Here is a 20,208-nt window from a genome sequence, read left to right on the forward strand (position 1 = left end):
CTGAGGGTCTGCAGCGATCACTGCTTTCAGAAATTAGAAAAGACTGAGCTCAAGTCACAGGAAAAATGAAGCAATGGAGACAGGACCCCAGTCTCCACCCCTGGGATCCCACTACTTATGAAGACCCCCAGGTCCCAGACCATCTCAGACCAAGCTTCTTTACAAGGTGACCTCTGAGGGGTCATGGCCTCTGAAGGAATCCAGAAAAGCTAAGGATCCTCTGTGCAAAAAAATCCACGGGGGCATTCTCATGCACAGGCACACACGTACTATTTTAGACTCGATTTCAGTTGGTTCACAGCCTCCTTAGGCTCACAAGGGAGGTGTGGCTCTAGATCCAGTTTAACTGCATATGCAAGCTGCCCTTAGCCCTGAAAGCTCTGCTGGCAGGAAGGAGCCTCAGAGTTCAAGTCTACTGTAAAAACATCTTGAAGTAATGGGAAGATGGGGACGCTGCTTGGCAGAAAGGGCGGCTTCCAGCTTAGAGCGTTACACTAGAGACACTGCTGCCCAGCCTGTCGCTTCAAAAGCAAGGGAACCAAACGCAGAAACATGGAGGAACTCGCCTACCATGCCAGGACCAAAAGTCTTCTGACTTCCGTTTTACTGCCCCTCTATCATCCAGCACTGAGTGCAAAAACGACATTTACAGAACTGAAGAAGAGCTACTCTAACTCCAAATTTAAATTTTTTCTTGCTCTCTTCATCTATCCATTCATGCATGTATAAAATATCTACTGCGTGTCTACTATGTGCCAGGACAGCGGAAAATGTAGACACAGCTTCTGACCCTCACATAATGTAACTTCTCTAGCTAAGTAAAATTTTGACTAGGAGGATAATCCCTTTCCCAATTACTGAACCACAGTTTAGTCTCACAGTCCAGACACACAGCCTCCTTGGATGTAACAGACACCTGACACCTGACTCCAACATAAACCTTTCAGCTCCATCCCAAACTGAGCAGAGGGCACCCAAATCATGGCAGCTCTCCACTGGGGACTTCCCTTAAGGGCCGTGGGGGAGAAGTGGAGGTGCCCTCCCTCAGGGGGAAGCTCCGGATTGTAACAGTGATGCTGATTACCCCCATCCATTAAACAGCTGTGGCTGAATAGAGTTTCATCTGTCAATGTCACTGAATGGTCGTCACACTACCCTTTGAGAGAGTGCAGTTACCTCGCTTCACAGATAAGGAAATGGGTAGAGAGGGGACAGCAGACACGCTTAGGGACAAACCACTCAGCATCTGTTTCATTTCAGAGTCTGTATTCTTACCAATGGTAAGCTGACTTAATTCTTAATTCTTACAAATCCTTGTTTTATGACACCCCAATCATAAAACTGGGGCATCTCCAATTTCTAGGAGAGAGCTGATGACAACAGTTTCTGCATAAAACTTAATGATTAGGGCAAGAGCCTCCAGAACAAAAATCTCTGCCCCATTCTGTTCATTCACCAATAAATTTATCTTTTTCACTGTTGCCAACTTAAACTCCCTTAAATGTTGCTTAAATGACCCTTTCTTCATCCCACTTCCTTGCTCAAAAATATTCAATAGCTCCATGTTCTGCTCAGTCAAATCTGGGTGTGATACTCTGGCCCAATCCTCCCTGAACCAGTCTTGGTGCCTCATATCCCCTTGCCCATCGCACCCGCGCACAGTGCCATCAGGGAGAACAGCAGCCTCAGGCTCTCAGACGAGCCCAACAGTGCATCTGCCTGTCCTGAGAAACTGCCTGCCTTGGGGTGGAACCCACTCTTTGCCTTACCTGGCTGACATTCTCACCCCTCTAGTTATCCCAATTTGCCCTTCGAGGTCCAGCTCAAAAGAAAGAGAAAAAAACAAAAAAATCCAAAAACTCTACTTTCACCCAGGTTCTCAGAGCCAGTTCTGGAATGGACACTGACTCTGCCACTTCATTCTGATATGCATAAAATACAGTAAACACTAGGACCATGGTGAACATGTATTATTTATTATGCACTGTGTGATTTTCTACGTCTTTTATACATTTTGAGTCATTTAATGTTCCCAAACACCCCTGTAAAATGAAGCACCGTGTGTGTAAGCACCTGGCCCAAGGTCATCTGGGAGGGAAATGGTGGAGTCAGGATTTAGAGCCAGGCAGTCTGGTCCACAGTCCTTGCTCATAACCACTGTGCTATAGTGCCTCTGGCTCGTGTGGCAAGTGGCATGGAACAAGTGCTCACTAAGGTGAATACTGTCACTCTGGAGATGGGGACAAGGAGCCCAGGGTGGGGACAGGATTCGCCCAAGGTCATTCAGCTTAGCAGCGGAGCTGGGATGAGAACTCAGGTCTCCTGCCTTTGGGCCTGAGTGCATCAGGACCCAAAGTGGGTGGGAAACCTTCTGCTCCAAAGCTGTTCATGGTCACAACTGTTTCTTAACTTGGCATGTGTCCTCTGGGGCAGTGGCAGGGGTACTGACCAGAAGAGGTGGCCGCACAGGCTGATGACGGCGTCCTTGGCTGTGTCCAGGCAGATGTTGCATTCGAAGGTGCTGTCCTGCCCTCCGCTCTCTCCAGTGCCATTGCTGCTGCCACTGGGCCCCCCTGCACTAGAGTTCTCAGGGGACGCAGAGGCCGAGGGCCCCTTGCTCGCCATTCTTGGCTGTCAGCAAACGCTGAGTGAAGATTCTTCCCCAGGAAAACCCTGAAAGGCAGAGAGTCTGTGATCCATTTCTGCAGGCCACTCCCCTGGTCTCCATGCCAATACCCCCATCTTCTCTCAGCTCCGTAAGTTCAGATTATGACTGAACCCCTGGGCAGATGTTCCAGAAGCTGACAGTTGTGGGGCACCACCCAGAGAGCAATGACTCAGAAACTTCCCACGAACACGGCCTAGACTGCACCACACAAATGCACAAACTGCACAAATAGAGAGCAGCCTCCAGATGGCTCCCCCTGGGAACTAGGACCCTGTCTCATTGCCTTCACATTCTTCCAGGATCACCGCCCAGGCGATAAACACATGCTCAATCAGGCTGAAAGTTCACAGGCTATCCTCTAACTCTGAAAGGCCTCTATGTTGGCAGGTGAATCTGCTCAAGCCAGAAGGTTGTGACTGGTATACAGCAGAAAACAAAGAAAAGCCTGTAACAGTGAAAGGTTAGGAAGCCAGGAAGGACCAGAAAGGTCATGTGGGCTAATGCCTTCCACACTGCAATCTTTCGCATTCCATCTGTCAGGTTAGAATACCACCTACCTTATTTTGTCTAAATCTATCAACTTTTTAGCTCAATACATTTAAGAGGAGGCTTCTATCACTGCTGAAAATAGGTAACACTGCATTACCTGCCGTAAGTGAAAGGTAAGTATAAACATAACGAAAGGAAATCTTTTATCCTTTAGGAAACTGTGGGACCTTTTGGCTGATTGAGGAATGTGAGACTCAGACTGTGGGACTCATGACACTCAGTATTCAAACCACTACTATACGACCAACAGACCAGGCTAGCCACTAAATGCCAGGAGAAACAGACCACTGTTTACTACCTCCTCCAAATCAAAGAACCCCCAGGAGCTGAACAAGAAGGAGCACAGGAACACCACCAAAGGATACTCAGAAATTCCAAGCGGGAAATGCTAGCTGGCTACCAGTCAGAGAACCGGAGGCTTGGATGCTGGTCCCAGTTGTGCCTCCAGCTTGCTAGGTGGTTTTGGAAACCTCTCTCCTCCCTGGGCCACAGTTTTCTCATCTGTAAACTAAGGCACTGGACCACATGGTCTTCTAGGTGTCCTCTCCTAGCTCTGAGACTGTGTCGCGCTGGGTTGCTGGGTCATGTCACCCTTGGCCTCCAAAGCAGGCAGCCCTGCCACACATTTGGGACTCACCGCTGCAGTACCAGAAGACCACCCTGATTTCAGCTTCCAAAGTACGGGGAGGTAAGGACCAAAAAGCCACAGTCCTTTCAGACTCAGAAGTCTTCCTATACACCACGGACTCAGAACTCTAGACTCACGAGTGTCCCTCACCACGCCAGCAGCTCAGTGACTTGAGCAGGCAGAAGAGGCTGGCTCGCCACCACTTTTTCACTCAGTTACATCATTTTACATAATGTCCCAGAAGAGTAGCTGGCTGCCAGCAGCACTGCGCCTTGCTGGCCTCGGCTCTGAGACCTTCCCCATGACCCCACACTTCCTTCTCTCCATATATGTCTGCTCCCTTCTTTGGAGGATGGAGCCCGCTTGGAAGGCCCATGGTATGGCCTTTGTCATTCCAGCTCAAGTACCCAACCTATGAGTTTCTTAAAAAAAAAAAAAAAAAAAGAAAAGAAAAACTTTTTAAAATCAAGGACTAAGCACATAGATGTGGAAAGATAAGTCAGTCTCTCCTGATGTGATGCACTGACAAGTATATAGCACTAACAATGAAGCATCCTTGCCATAAAACAGACTCTAACCAGGGCTCTAAAACGAATTACCCATTACAGAAAATATGGGGCACAGATGCATGTGTTAACTTCACAAAGATACAATCAGGAAATCCAGAATGCAGGACTTTCTACAGGACAAACAACCAAAGTTCTCCAAAAAATAAACAGTAATGGCAGGGTGTGGAGTCATAAATTGAGAGTTGAGACATACCAACCACCGGCAGTATGTGGATCTCACTGGAACCAGATTCACACAAACCAATTGTAAAAGTAAGTTTGTGAGATGACTTGACAAAAACTGATTTAGCCTGGGTATTAGTTATACTAAAGAATTATTGTTCATTTGGGGGGGTATGATAATGGCACAGTGTGATGTTTTTAAATTTTTTTCATCTGGTAAAGATGCATGCTTAAGTATCTATGAAGGAATGATAAGATGTTTGGGATCTCCTTCAAAATACTCCAGGGGGAAAAGTGAAAGTGGAGAGAAAAGATGAAGTAAGAACAAGGAAGTTGATGGTTGTTGGAAACAGGTGGTGAACTGCATTAGTTTATTTTTGTGTGTGCTTGAAAATTTCCATAACAAGAAGTTTCTTTTTTTTTTTTTAAAAGCAGGTTGGAGAAGAGTCTGTGTATGAATTTACTTAGGTGAGAACAAGTGAAGTATATAAATGAGTATACATTTACACATTTATAAAGAAAATGTCTAGAAGGCACACACTAAACTATCAACAGTTATTTCTGGGATTAGGAGGGCTAGGGAACTCTGAATTTTATATTTTTATCCTGTTTCAGTGTTTTATGACAAGTAGGTATTACTTTTACAGTAACATTTTTGAAAAAGTAAACTGTAAAACATATGTATAATATTAATTTGTTACAACAATAATGAATATAAGTATTAGAAAATGTCTTTGAAAATGTGGAAGAATATACCAAATTATTAATAGTGATTGTCTCTGTACTGGTGGGGGCTTAGAGGCCTTTCCTGTTTATAAAACTGACATTTTAACCTGTATTAATTCTAAAATCAGACAAATTAATTTACATTAAAAACTTTTCCCCCCAAATGTTCCAATTCTCCCAAATTCTGAAAGGTTCTGAGTTGAAATCCTGGCTCCACTACTGACTAGCCATACAGCTCTGGGTAAATCCCTTGATGGCCTGAATATCTTTTCTCACTTGAAAAATGAGGATGTCATACATCGTGCGGGGCTGCTAAGGACGCCATGTGAGACAACACAGTGACCTGGAGGACCCTCCAGGGCAGGAGGTTCTGCTGCTGCTGGGAAGATGCACGCACCCACCACCCACCCTTGTTTACTGCCCTCTCCACCCCCTGGCCCAACAAGGCTCTGTACTTGCATTTCCCTACACGTGGGTGTAAGGGAACAATAAAGGTCATGGTAAGTGTCAGGGTAGGAATGGCCAGGGGACAGTAACAGGTCAGCTCACAGTATGCAGGGAACTGCGGTATTACAGAAGGCCAGGCACTGGGATAGGCCTCCATGTCCCAGCTCTAGGCAGACCGTATCACTCTCCTTTGGAGACTGACCGTGTAGTCCCTACCTGGGTTCTAGAGCTCCATCCTGGTAGGCACTCAAATATTTGCTGAGAGAGTGGGCACAGGCGTGTGTGACCGATTTTGGTCAACTCCCAGGCTGGCTGTTCACGTAACCTCTCTTTGCAACACATCCTGGGTCCCGTCACCTGAGCCTCCTCTCTTACCTCCTACCTCCCCTCCTGCCCAGGAACCGCATGCCAGAGCAGCATGGCAGAGATGAGCAGCCTTCCCTGGGAACCGTTCACTGAGTACCTGCAGAACAGAATGTTCCATGAGGACCCAAAAGGACTGGGACACTGGCGCAGAGAAGAGAAGGCCCTGGTAAGCTCAGGAACTAGACAGAGTAAAAAGGAAGCAGGCCCTGGGCATAGCTGAGCGGCCACCCTGCTAAAAACTCCTGGTCCCTGGAGGGACCTGGATTTGGACCTAAACACTGAGTCACCTTGTTGTGGCTGGTTCTGTGTCCCTGTCCCTACCCTGACCATTCTTCACTCCTGATCTGAATCTACTTTCTAGTTTTCATAGCACATTCACATCCACTACCACTTCTGACCCTCACCCCATTTCACAGAGGAGGACATCAGACCAGGATGTTAGAGGACTTGCCCAAGCCAGGCCATCATACATGTAATTCTGTGCCCAGTTCAGACTTTGCAATACAACAGCACTCTTTTCACTCTTACATTTTACTCCTTTAACATACAGCTTTACAAAATTAAACACCTGGCCTTTGTTTTTCCTCAAATTCACTGTGCAATGCTCTACCTTCCGTATTCTTTGAAGTGAGTACAAAGCAAAATCACTACTCATCCATTTATGCATTAAACCAACAGCTCTCTAGCACCAACTACACGCCAGGCCTGGGGCTACCAACTATGGGGTAGGGGTCATAAGGAAAAGCAAGACCATGTTGAGCCCCTGGAGTCCAGGACAGGAGCTAACTGTAAGAAGTCTTAACAAGGCGCTCCACCAAACTCGCCTGTTTTTCCTAAACAAGGCACCCTCCCAGATTTCTGGTTCCTAGACCCCCTCAGTGATTTAAATAGGACCTGGAACTGGACAGGATCCAAGAATCTATATTTTTAAATAAGTGTCCCCAGCTTCCACTCCAGATAGTCCTCTGATGAGGAAGAGTTTTGGAAAATCAGCTCTCAAACAGGGGAGGACTCTGGGAACATAGCACAGCAAAGTTTGGGAGGGACAATAACCTCAGGGCTTCTCTTCAGAATACACCATCCCCAGCAACAGTCCACAGGGACTATGGAGAGATCAGATAATCTTGGAGGGTAGGGGACAAGTCTGCTGAGATCTCAGACAGGCAGGCCAGCACCTGGTCTATCTGGGACAAAGCTGACCATTTAAGGAACAAGTTCACCTCTTGCTTTGAAAACCATTCCTAAATTTGAGATGTCCAAGGCAGCACATGTGGTGCTGGGACTAAGGCAGGTGTGTGATACTTAATAATCCCTTAGGAATGCAGAGCCTGGCCGCTGAGGCTGCCTGACCCAGCACCTACACTCTACTACCTGCCAGAGCTAGCCTGGCCCTCCTCACAGGAACTGAGAGAGGAAGAGAAAGCAAGAGTTGCATATCCCTGAAGGAGGCCCCCGGGAACTCAACCTCAGGAAGAAATCTCTTTGTAGTATTCCTGTGTTCAGTTCTCAGGTTCTAGAGCTGCAAACATTCATCATCTGCCTTCTCTGCCCCTTCAACTCTATAAATTCCTGGCCCAGGTGTTCAGAGGTATCTGGAAATGTCAATCCTAGTTATGCATATTACAAATTTGGATGATAAATAACTGGCATGATCTGAGAGGTGACCCAGCAGAGGTCCTGCTCCTGTGGGCACATGCTTGTTCACGTGGACGCCTTCCACCAGAACAGTGACGTGTCCAAGCCCGTTATCACTGCTCATTAGGCCACTGCTGGACCACATGTAGGCCAAGATGGGACCCACATTCCAAGAATGTCTACATCACACTTGCAGAAGGTTCGAGTGGGAAGAAATCTGAGTAAGCTGACTGGAACTTGGAACACACAGAAACTAGCCCCTAACATTTTGGAGTCTAAATGGAGTTGAGGTCCTCGGCTAGCTCACAGAGGGCTGGCCCTCAAATACAAGACCAAGGGCATGAGTGGCCTTTCAGGTCCAGAAGGACAGAGGAGGCTGAGAGTTGGTCTCTTTTCCTTAGGGCTGCACTGGTCCTTTTCTCTGGTACCCTCTACTCTTCCCATCTGTTCAACCAACCCCACACTTACCTTCAAAGATGTATTCATGATCCTATTTGCCAGACATTCAAGGCACAAAGATAAAGGGTTTCAGCCTAACAGGGGACACAGGCAAGTAAACCAAAAGGGCAGCCCAGTGTGCTACGTGCTGACAGTGGTGTGTACAGAGTGGTGAGGGCAGGGCTTGCTGGGGAGGATGCAGACACGGCACACAGGACAAGTGGACAGCTCAATTTCCAAGTTCATTGTGGCTGGAGCCCAGAGCACATACGGGGGTGGGAAGGCAGCAAGGGCTGGGACTGAGGTATGAAGAAAGGCCTAGAAGGCCTTGAGCCCTTCAGCCCTGGCTTGTCAGGCTCATTCCCTGCTGAGCCACCTAACCCAGACCTGCCTAAGCTTCCAAAGAGTTCCGTGATTCCAATGTCTCTTTCTCTCCCCATCCAGCTCCCATTCCCTGGCTAAGTAAACTGATACATTCACGCAATAGATTACGAGGCCACTAAAACGTATGCTTCCATAAAGATTTTGCTTACATGGGGATTTTAATTACATAACATAATGTTAAGTGAAAAAAGCAGGACAGAAAATTGTATACCAAACTGAACATACTGTATGATACCAACAGGTTAAAAGATACAGAAACAACTGGTAGGGCCCCAAAATATTAACTGTAGTGGTCCCTGGTTAGTGGAATCATGGGCAAAATTTTAAAGTTTTTTTTACGCTTAACTGTTCTTCCCATTTTTCCCATAATAAATACTATGTTACTAATACTCATAAAAAATCTGGGAAAATGCTAAAGGTCCCGTATCTTCAGATCTCAGCAGGGGACAAAAAGGAAAGCAATCAAATGAAAGAAATCCACACTAAAGTGTGATGATCCTTAGCATAATATCCTCTCAGAAATTTTCACATTTAAAATTTTCATTTATATTTTTAATAAGAAACACATTCATATGGCTCAAAATTCAAAAGGTACAAAAGGATATAGACTGAAAAGTCTCTCTCTCCCATCCCTAGAACCTAGTCACCCTGTTCCCTGCCTTGGAGACCAAGGTCCTAGACTATCCCTTGAGGACACATTCCAGGAGTAGAAATGCTGGGTCAGAGGGTAGCTATACTTGTAATTTTGACAGATAGTACCAAGCACCCTCCAGAAAGGATGTGCCAATTTTCACTCCCATGAAAAATACGTAAGAGTGGTTCCTTTGCTCATCCTTGCCAATGACATGTATATCTTCCAAACAGAACATATGCTAAGTCACATGAGAAATACAGCGAAATTTTGGCAGTTTGGACAGATACTTGAAGTTCATTAATTAATTATTAAAATCCATTGTGTTCCATGCACTGTGCTAGGCCCTAGAGATAAGAATCTCCAAATATAACACACATCTGAGTGGGAATTCTAGGCTCAGCTGTTCCTACTTTTTCACATTGTCTTTCATTATTTCTGAATTAAAAGGTTTTCTTCTTTGTTTCATTTTAAGCTTCAATGGTTTTTCTCAAAGCTTACCAGGTTTCATAAGAAAGGGTGGAGCAGGGTTCAGCTTACCCTGGCACAAGCTTTTGAGGAGTCATTCAAGAGGCCTTCTGCCATCCCTTATATCACTGTCTTAAATGTGCCTGAACTTTTTATGGACTTTTGACCTTAAAATTAGCATGGCACAGAGGAATCTGATGGTTCTGGGTTCAAATCCCAGCTCTGACACTAACTCTGTGACTTCAGTCATTATTTTCTCTCCAGGCCTTTTTTACTCAACTATAAAATGCGGCGATTACCTTCCTCACATGATAGTTGTAAGGATTAAAGAGAGAAAACAGGAAGGGGCCAGCACAGTACCTGCACACAGTAAGTGCTCAGAAAGTGTTAATCCCCCTCTGCCATGAGGTCTCGCAGAACACGCACACACGGAACACGTAACTGCATCTTTATATTCCCCACAGAGCTATGCACTCAGCTGGTACTCGCCTTACTTGCTGAATGAATGAGTCACAACTTCCTTTTCTGAATGAGCATCGTTCCTTGAAGGCACTGTAGGTGAGACATCAGAACTGTGTATGAGGAAAGCCAAAACAGGACATGCTTAGTTTGATCCTGGTAAGATCAGATTCTCCCCACAAGTGTGAAAATAAGGAGGCACTTGTATCTATCATCACTGTGAATAACATAGGCTAACACTCTGCTCAGTCTTTTAATGAATTCTCATTTAATCTTTACAACCTGCCTTTGAGGTAAACACTGCTGTACCATCTTTAGCATCCCTGGGAGGTCAGATTAAGGCTCACAGTAGTTAGGTCACTTGCCCACAGTCACAGGGCCAGTAGGAAGCAAAGTTCTCAACTCCCAAGCCAATGTGCTTAAGCACCTCAGTGATTTGTTCATGTGTCTGTCTCCTCAAGCCCTGACGCAGGTTCCAGGAGCCTTATTCAGCACAGGGCTAGACACCTCAAGAGCACCTCATAAATATGTGTGGGGTGATGAATGTGATGCCCAGGAGTACTCAGAACTGTGCAACTCAATATGAGTCAATGTAGCCAAATGAAGTTGTAGAAAATCAGTATTCTAAAAGAACAAGACATTCTTCAGTGATGCTTTCCAGAACTGGAAATGTTACATAACTGTTTTAGAATAGTTTTTTTTCTTATGTATTGCCCAAAACAAATGAAACAAATGGAAAAAACCCCAAAAGATCAGGGATATACAACCAAAAAAAGGTTGAGGTTTTCCCAAACTGGTGCCAACTTGTATTAGACAATGCCAGTCTCAGAGAGGATTAATTATTCATTGAACTGTCTTGCTCACTCTAGTTAGACACCTCCTGGAGTCACATGCACATTTGTCAATAAATGATGGGAATTTGCTAATTTCAATTCAAACCAATGTAACTGGATAAAAGTGTATTAACGAAAGATTGTCAGACTAGACAGATCCTAGTTAAGGGCTGTGAATTCAGTAAAGTACAACGAAAGGAACAATCTGCAGCCAGAGGACCTAGTCTAACACTCTGCTCTGCCACTCAACTAAGCCAGGGCCCTCGCCCACAAATGGGGTAATTGTGCCTATCCTTCCTTTGTTATCTGAAAAGTTTTCAAAGTGACAGTTTTGCTTTTGTTTTCACACAGTCAGTAAATCTTTATTCAATTCAGTTTCTATAGAATCTCATTAATACAAATTTTACCCGAGGTTGAGCTAAAGACCTCTGAAGTACTCTACTCTACAGTACTCTACTGAAGGTAGAGTATAAAAAGAAAATGAGTAAGGTCGACGACATTTAACCAATTATGGAGAAAACTTTCTAAGAATTTCAATAATATCAGCATATACTTGACAAAAACAATGATCTCGCTTCTCCTTTCAATAGAAGGCCCCACGGAGGACCACCAGGAGAGCATGCATAAGACAGACCAACCATGGCTATAAACAATAAAACCAAAATGGCATTGCTTTAAATAATCTGTAATACTGACTTTTACAAATTAGGCTTGTGCCCCAAGCCACCTCCATTAATTGTGCTTATTGTCAGTGCAGTCTGGGAAACATTTAGAGAATGTCAAGAACAAGACACAACAGTAAAAATAAATCAGACTCGGTTCTGGTTCCTGCCCTCAAGAAATCCATGTCCTTGTCAGAATTTAACTGCTATTTTTTAAAAAGCGCCTCGGTGGGGACTGGTATAGCTCAAGTGGTAGAGCTCATGCTTAGCATGCAGGAGATTCTGGGTTCAATCCCCAGTACCTCCATTAAAAAAATAAATAAATAGACGTAATTAGCCCCCCCCCAAATAAAATAAGTAAAATTAAAAGTGCCTCACACTGAGAAATTCCTCTGCAGAGATAGTAGTGTTAATTAAAAGAAAGAAAGAAAGAAAGAAAGAAATTCTCCTGGGCTTTTGCCTAGGAGGCACTTTCGCATTCAGACAGCTGTCCATCTTTAAAACCCCAGCCATGTTACAGCAAAAGGCACTTCTGAGAGGCAACTGGGGGTGTGGATATTAAACAGCCAGGAGCTAGAGAGATGACCACAGGAGTCAACCTGGCGACTGGTCCCAGGACAGACAGCCAGCCTCCCTGATGCTACTTTCACAGAAAGACACGGCCGCTTCTGATCTGTGTGTGTCCTTAGGCCAGCTGGGTTGGGTGACAAGGACACCACTACCCAGTGGTGCTTTGCTCCCACTACTCAATGAAATGAAGAGATGGACCCATGCCATCCCCAATGGGTTGCATCCACGAGGGCCAAGTCTGAGAATCTTAGGCCAGAAGCTACTTGGTGGCTTTTCTCTACTTTAAAAACTACATTTCTGGCAATAAATTTTCAGATATGACTCCAAAGGCACAGGCAATAAACTAAAAAATAAACAAAGAGACTTCATGAGAATTTAAAAATGTTGTGCATCAACAGACACAATCAACAGAGTACAAAGGCAACTCAGAGAATGGGAGAAAATATCTGTCAATCATACACGTGAGGGATCAATATCCAGAATATATAGAGAACTCCTAAAATTCAACAACAAGAAAATGGACAATCTGATTCAAAAACGGGCAAAGGACTTGAATAGACATTTCTCCAAAGAAGATATGGCCAATAACAACATGAAAAGATGCTCAATATCATTAATCATTAGGGAATGCAAATCAAAACTATGAGATATCACCTCATACCCACTAGGATGGCTACTATCAAAAAACAAACAAACAAACCCAGAAAATAACAAGTGTTGGTGAAACAGTGGAAAAACTGGAACCCTTGCGCACTTTTGGTGGGAATGTACAATGGTACAGCTGCTGTGGAAAACAGCGTGGCAGTTCCTCAAAAATTTAACAATAGAATTACCTATGATCCAGCAATTCCACTTCTGGTTATATACCCCAAAGAACTGAAAGTGGGTCTTAAAGAGATATTAGTACACAATTGTTCATATCTGCATTATTCACAATAACTAAAGCAGAGGAGCAACCCAAGCGTCCGTCAATAAATAAATGGATAAGCAAAATGTGGTATATAAATACAACGGAGTATTATTCAGCCTTAAAAAGGAAAGAAATTCTGACACATGCTACAACACGGATGGATCTTGAGGACACCATGCTAAGAGGAATCAGCCAGCCACAAAAAGACAAAATACTATAGGAGTCCACTTACATGGGGTATTTAGAGAAGTCAGAATCATAGAGACAAAGTACAACTGTGGCTGCCAGTGGCTGGGGGGAGGAGCGAATGTGGAGTTACTACTTAATGAGTACAGAGTTTCAGTTTTGCAAAATGAGAAGAGTTCTGGAGACGGATGGTGACAGTTGCACGACAACACAAACATACTTAATACCACTGAAGTGCACATCTAAAATGCTTAAGATAGTAAATTTTATGTTATGAATATCATACCACAATAAAAAAAATTGAAAAATAAATCCCTACATTTTCACAAAGGGTTATTTATTGTATGATTCCCACACAGGAAATATCTACAGGAGGCACATTCACAGAGATAGAACGTGGATCAGGGGTTACCAGGAGTTAGGGTGAGAGGAGAACAGGCTGTTATTGCTTAATGGGTGCAGAGTTTCTGTTTAGGGTGATGAAAAAGTTTTGGAAACAGAGATGATGTTTGCACAACACTGTGAATGTACTTAATGCCACTGAGTTGTACGCTTAAAAATGGTTAAAATGGTAAATTCTGTCATGTGTATTTTTACCACAGTAAGAGTTTTCAACCTGTGCTCCCTATTAAAAAAAACAAACTAGATTTCCACCCACTAAGAACATGCTGAGTGTTATAAACATTACATCTATACCTTAAGACTTCCTGGCTTATTGACTTATTGGATAAGGGAACAGTTAAGTAATGTATTAGAAGTCAAGCTTACAGAAGAGGCTGGCAAAAACACAGAGACATCAACATAACGTTAATAGGAAAAAGCAAGCTATAAGAACTATGTACAGTGAATGGTTTCAACCATTAAAAATGTTACCTGCTGGGGGGAAACAAGAAAGAAAGAAAACAATTGCAGTAAAGGCTCTTGTTAGATACTGGAGCTAGAGATGACTGGGGAGGATGTGTGTATATGTGTGGGGGGGTGCTTTTCTGTATTTCCCAAAATGTCTAATGTGAGCATCAATTACTTTCACAATTAGAAGCACTGGGGTGTGTGTGTGTGTGTTGAAGACAGTCTACATAGAGCCGAATGCTCTGGGGCCAAGAGAGGCTTGGGTGCGCTGGTAGCTCTGCCCGACAGGCAGTGGCCCAAGGCTCTCAGTCCTGAGTGTTGCAAACCACCCGCCTCCTCAACTCCCTGCCTGTGACCAGACAAGCACAACAGGAGCTCCCAAGTGAAAGGCTCCTCTAGTGGTCTCGTCACATCATGGATGATGCTGGTGCACCCCTTTCACTGGACACAGCCACCCCAGCTCTGCATGGTCAGCAGTGGTCAGGGCTGAACCAATCTTTGAATGGTCAGCAGTTTCAAATGGACAAGTCGGTCTGCACTTCAACAGGTCCAAATCCAACTCCATTCAGGTAAGGGAGTTACTGGCATTGCCTCAGATCCTGCAGGTCAGCTCACTCCGAATAACTTCAAGGGGTTTCAGGGAATCTGCAAACTCTTCGAATATTTACATGTAAAATTGTACATGTTGACAAATAACTCAATGACAAAATGGGCAAAGGATCTGAACAGACATTTCTCCAAAGAACATACACAGATGCCTGAAATGCACATGAAAAGATGTTCCACATCATCATCATTAGGGAAACGCAAATAAAAACTACAATGAAATTCACACCCACCAGAGTGGAAATAACAGCAACAATAATAAAGACAATAGCAAGTGTGGAAGAGGATATGGAGAAAATGGAGCCCTCTTATACTGCTAATGAAAATGTAAAATGGTGTAGCTGCTGTGGAAAACAGTTTGGCAGGTCCTCAAAAAATTAAGCAGAGCTGCCATATGAGCCAGCAATTCCACTCTTAGGTATACACACCTAAGAGGGTTGAGAATATGTTCAAACAAAAATTTGTACAGGAATGTTCACAGCAGCATAACAACTAAAAGGCAGAAACAACTTAAATGTCAATCAACTGACGAATGGATAAATGAAACACAGTTTGCCCATACAGTGGAACATTATTCAGCCATAAAAAGGAGTGAAGTACTGATACACCTGACAACATGGATGAACCCTGAAAACTATGCTTCATGAAAGAAGCCAGACACAAAAAGCCACATATCATGTAGTTAGTGGTTGCTGGGGGATGGGAAGAGGGGAGAAGAGGGAGAAACTGCTAACGTGTACAGGGCTTCTTCCTGGCATGATGACAATGTTCTGGAATTAAGATAGTGGCGATGGTTGCATAACCTTGCAAACATACTAAAAACCACTGAACAGTATACTTTAAAATGGTGAATTTAATGATACGTGAATTCTATCAAAAAAAGATTTGAGGGATCTCCTACAAAATAATTGGCCAGTTCTCATCAAAAGTTTGCAGTCATGAAAGACAAAAATGACTGAGGAACTGCCTCAGATTGAAAGAGACTAAGGAAACTTGGTACTAAATGCAAAGTGGGAAAGTGGACTAGATCCCGGAACAGAAAAAGGACATAGTGGGACAAATGGCAAAACTTGAATAAAGCCCATAGATTAGTTAGTAGTACTATATTATTATTAAATTATTTAGATAATTTTATTATGGTTATATAAATGTTAACATTAGGGAAAGTTGGGTAAAGAGGATACAGGAAGTTTGTATATTATTTTTGGAAGTCTCAAATTATATAAAAATAAAAAGTAAAAAAAAAAAAATGTACACAGAGCAGGTTAGGGGTAGGCAAATTTTTTTCTGAATAGCACCATGTAGTAAATATTTCAGATTTTGTGAACCATATGGTCTTTGGGGCAATTACTCAACTCTGCTACCAAAGACAGTATGTAAATTAAAAGATATGGCTGTGTTCCAATAAAATCTTATTTATGGAAACTGGAATTCGATTTTCCTATAATCTTTGCATATCACAAAATACTATTGTTCCTTTGGATTTATTCCCCACCATTTAAAAATGTAAAACCCATTCCCAGCTCACAGGCAGTGGGGTCAGATTTGGCTGACAGGTCATAGACTGCAGGCTCCTTCTATAGGTCAGAATCTGTCAGTATGCTTCAATTCCAAAAAAATAAGGAGAAGCTTCACATCAATTAAGTTTGGCAACACTAGGTTAAACAAGGTTATGCATATTTCTTTATTGCAGGACATCTCAGTGCCTTTAATATGGTACTATAAACTGAGAAGCTCCAAGAAGGGATAATGATATGCAGCTTTTTTCAAACTTATTTTTATCACAGAACATTTTTTTTAGAGGCATCTCTTCAGACTAGTGGCCTGAAGAATACATTATGGAAATGTGGGCTTAGGTACTTTTTTATAAGGAACATTTCAGATTGAGAAGTTTTAAAGACACTACTAAATTAAAATCATTTTACTCAGCACCTGGATAATATCTGAATAAGCATTTCACAACTTTTAAAAAAAATTCTAGGAAACACAAACAAACAAGGCAGGAAGGTAAACAGAGGTAGGAAGTCTTGGCTCAAACTCAACATTTTTTTGGCAGGGGGATGTCAGCAGAATTGGGACATAATACGGAACCTCTGCTCCATAGGGCAAGATAAATATTCTAACAGGTTTTGAAAAAGTGATCTGCTTGGAGTTTTGTAAATCACAAAATAAGGAGCTTTGATGTTTAACTAGAAAACTAAAGATATGCTAGAAGCATTAAACGCAGATTACACGTGAGGATGAACTGGCAACCAAGTCCATCAGAGGACTGGTTTTTAAGTGTGGATGGAAAGTTAGCCAACAGATTGCAAAAATTCTCCTGGCAGACACAACCTCTATACAACACACTGCTGGAGAGAGGATTAAAAAGGGATTTACGTCCTGGGGCTGGGGGGGGTGGGGGTGGCTGGTGGCATGAACAACCTCAAGGGGTCCCTTTTGACCCGGACTCTTCAATTCTGTGAGTCCAAAGAGTTCACTGGCTGCTTCTGATCAGATACAAAATCTTCAGAGGCATTTCCAAGTTTTTCTAAGAAAATAAGCTACAAACGGATGGAGTTGGGACCCTGCTTAGTTATTCATTCAACAAACACTTAAGGATCCCTTATCAGATGGGCCATTCCAAAGTCCTAGAACAGAAGGATGGTACATAAGACAATCAGGAAGAGATTACATAAGTTCAGATACACTGGCCTCACTTCTAGAAGATGCAGGCCGAGGGGACGGAGATGTCAAGAAAAGAGGACAGAAAAAAAAAAAAAAGTCAGCACCAAAAAGACTCAAAGTAACTACTCAGAATTGGGCACTTTCAAGTTGAAAAGGACTTCGATTTAACACCTTAATAGCTCCTACAACTGGGAGTTCACTATCTTAGGAGGCAATCCATTCCACTGCTTTCGGACCAACATTAGGTTCTTATATTCAATCAAAATCTTCTCTTCCTACAGAATCCACCTATTGGTTCTAGTTTCTGCCTCTTTCAACCACAAAGATGAGGTAGAAGCTCTCTTCACCAGTAACAATGTTTTCAGTTTTCAATGACAGTTCCTTTCCATTGCTCTCTTTTCTGGGCTAAACACCTGCACCCCCCTCCTCCCTTTTTTTTTCTCTCAAATATCCTGAACAAGTTCCAGCTGCCTCAAAGCAAAGAATGGCCATCTAGTACTCATAACAGGAAAGCACTTAAGATCAGTGGTATTCAAACAACAGTATGCAGAGGACACCTGAGGAGTACGTTCAAAATGTGGTTCCGACCTAGATTTTGAATCAGAGGTCTTATTCGAGACCTGCATTGTAAAGTACGCACCCGAGGGCATTTTAAAGCAGAGGTTGGGAGACTCATTTAGAGAAATACTGCCCTGTTTTACAAATAAGGAAACCGAGGCCCGACACAGGCAAAGGACTTGGCCCAGAATGCACAACTGGCTGTCGGCGGCAAAGTCTCCGATCCGAGTCTCTTACTCCCAAACCCAACTCTGTTCACCACGCTTCCGGGCCTCGACCTCTCCACTGGGGGCAAACTCATTAAAAGGACCTCCACATGAGAGAGGCAGACTCGAGTGGGAATCAGAAAGAGTGTCAGAGTGAGTCCCTGCCTGGAAAGCTTGTGGGAGCCTTTTCCCGTCTCGGGGCCTCAGTTTCCCCAAACTGTAATCTCTGGACGGAAGACCACAACACCAGCCTGAACTCCCTTCTGGGACGGAGGAGAGGAGGGCAGAGCCGGCTTGTTGTCTCTGCGCCCCTGGGCTCAAGTATCGCAGTCCGTAGGCCCGGTGAAGGCGGAACCTGGTCCCCTGCCCGCGTCCCTCAACCTTGACGGCCCCTGGCTACCGCCCCCAACCCCTCATGTACCTGCCTCTGCTCAGCTAACGCCGCCGAGGCCGCCCCAGCCTGTCCGTCCGTCGGCAGCCCAACCAGTCCCTCCACACGGTCAGCTTGTCCGACCAGACCTCGGACCCCTCCTACGCGGACTCTGGTCAGCTGACGCAGAACCGCCGCTCTCCGAGGAACTTCCGGCCACAACCGGAAAAGGTTGGTCCGCCGCGCTGTTCTCCGGCCCAGATACTGGGCTCTAAGGTTCCGCCTGCTGGCAGGAAGCGAAAAAACACTGGAGCCGTTTCGCAGCTTTCGGAAAGCCTAGGTCCGGGCAGGGAAAGGACCAGACAAGCTTGGGACATTTTTGTTGCACCAGAATGTGAGGATGATGAGAATCAGGATGATGGGACTATGTCAAAGGACATAGGAGCTAACTTGAAGAAGATCCCACTGGCCAAATCGGGGCAATTGGAGCATCAGAATACATAATGATAACAACAGAGTATAACTAACTGGATAAAATGGTAACCCTTGAGTCTTTATTGATGTAAAGAAGAGATAAATAAACAGGGCAGAAGGGAAATTCTTCCTTCTATTAGATTGCCAATTAACAAATATGATGGAGTTAGAAAATCAATAGAGTGGTAAAACTACAGGAACAGAATGTTTACACAGTAAAGGGTCTCCCATAAATTACATACTGATTACAAAGGGAAAATAGTCGTTTTACAGAGGTATTACCTCGCAGAACAAGGGAATCAAAATGATCAAAGTTAACATCACCAGTTATAGGCCAGGTAAAATAATGTGTCTCCTAGTAACATGTGCTGAGAAAGACACATCTCTCCTGTGGTATTGCTGTCAAAAATGCACCATCCCCAAGGGAAGAAAATGCATAACCCACATCATATCTCATGAGGAAGGATGACATATATCCAAATCCAGGACATTGTCAATATCCTGAAAGACAGAGAAAGGCTGAGGAACTGTTTTGATTTAAAGATGATTAAAGAGGCATGACAGCAAAATGTGGTGTGCAATTCTAAATTAGATCCTAGACTAGGAGGAGAGGAGACAGAATAGGTATAATGGACAATATTAGGACAAGTGACAAAATTTGAATATGCACTGTGGATGAGCTGTTAATATTTCTTGTATCAATGTTAAAATCTCTACATTTGATCATTGTATTGTGGTTATGTTAAGAGAACATCCTTCTTGTTAGGAAATATTCCCTAAAGTAGGGATAAACGGGCACAATGTCTCCAACTTAATTTTAAATGATTCAGAAGAAAATGCATATGTATATAAATAAAATGATTAAACAAATGAGGCAAAATGTAAACAAGTGGTGAATCTAGGTGAAGGGCATATGGGAGTTCCTTAAATAATTTTGCAACTTTAAGTTTGAAATGCCAGCTAAGGAAGGTTTCTTGCCACTCGGTTCTACGAGGATTGAATTACTAGCCACTACAGTTGCTGACCTTCACCACATCACAAAGGGAGTTCAGGGCGGAGAATAGCAATGAGGCATTCTGTGCTCTGGGAAAACAGGCCTTCGGATAGTTAGATATTTTCAGAAGAAAATTTTAGGAACCCAATTTCTTGCATCTTCCCATACTTAGAAAGACACTAAAATTGTTAAC

At 43.6% G+C, this 20,208-nt stretch overlaps 1 protein-coding gene across 6 annotated transcripts in view; it reads right to left on the reverse strand.

Annotated features, from left to right (window-relative positions):
• The window catches only part of RNF185 (ring finger protein 185), a 30,208-nt gene extending 11,453 nt beyond the window's left edge, over nt 1–18,755 (reverse strand). The window contains exons 1-3 of one of the 6 annotated variants that reach the window (XM_032472170.1): nt 18,599–18,751; nt 10,166–10,243; nt 2,450–2,673 (exon numbers count right to left, since the gene is read on the reverse strand). In XM_032472170.1, the coding sequence (XP_032328061.1) occupies nt 2,450–2,625 (176 nt within the window). In that variant the 5' untranslated portion in view covers nt 2,626–2,673; nt 10,166–10,243; nt 18,599–18,751. Of the gene's footprint in view, nt 1–2,449; nt 2,674–6,124; nt 6,213–10,160; nt 10,244–18,598 lie in introns of those variants that run through there. The other 5 variants (XM_032472169.1, XM_032472172.1, XM_006185888.3 and 2 more) reach the window with 5 other exon arrangements.
• Nucleotides 18,756–20,208: the final 1,453 nt, after the last annotated feature.

The sequence above is a fragment of the Camelus ferus genome, chromosome 32, assembly GCF_009834535.1.
Source record: "Camelus ferus isolate YT-003-E chromosome 32, BCGSAC_Cfer_1.0, whole genome shotgun sequence".
Lineage (NCBI taxonomy): Eukaryota > Metazoa > Chordata > Mammalia > Artiodactyla > Camelidae > Camelus > Camelus ferus.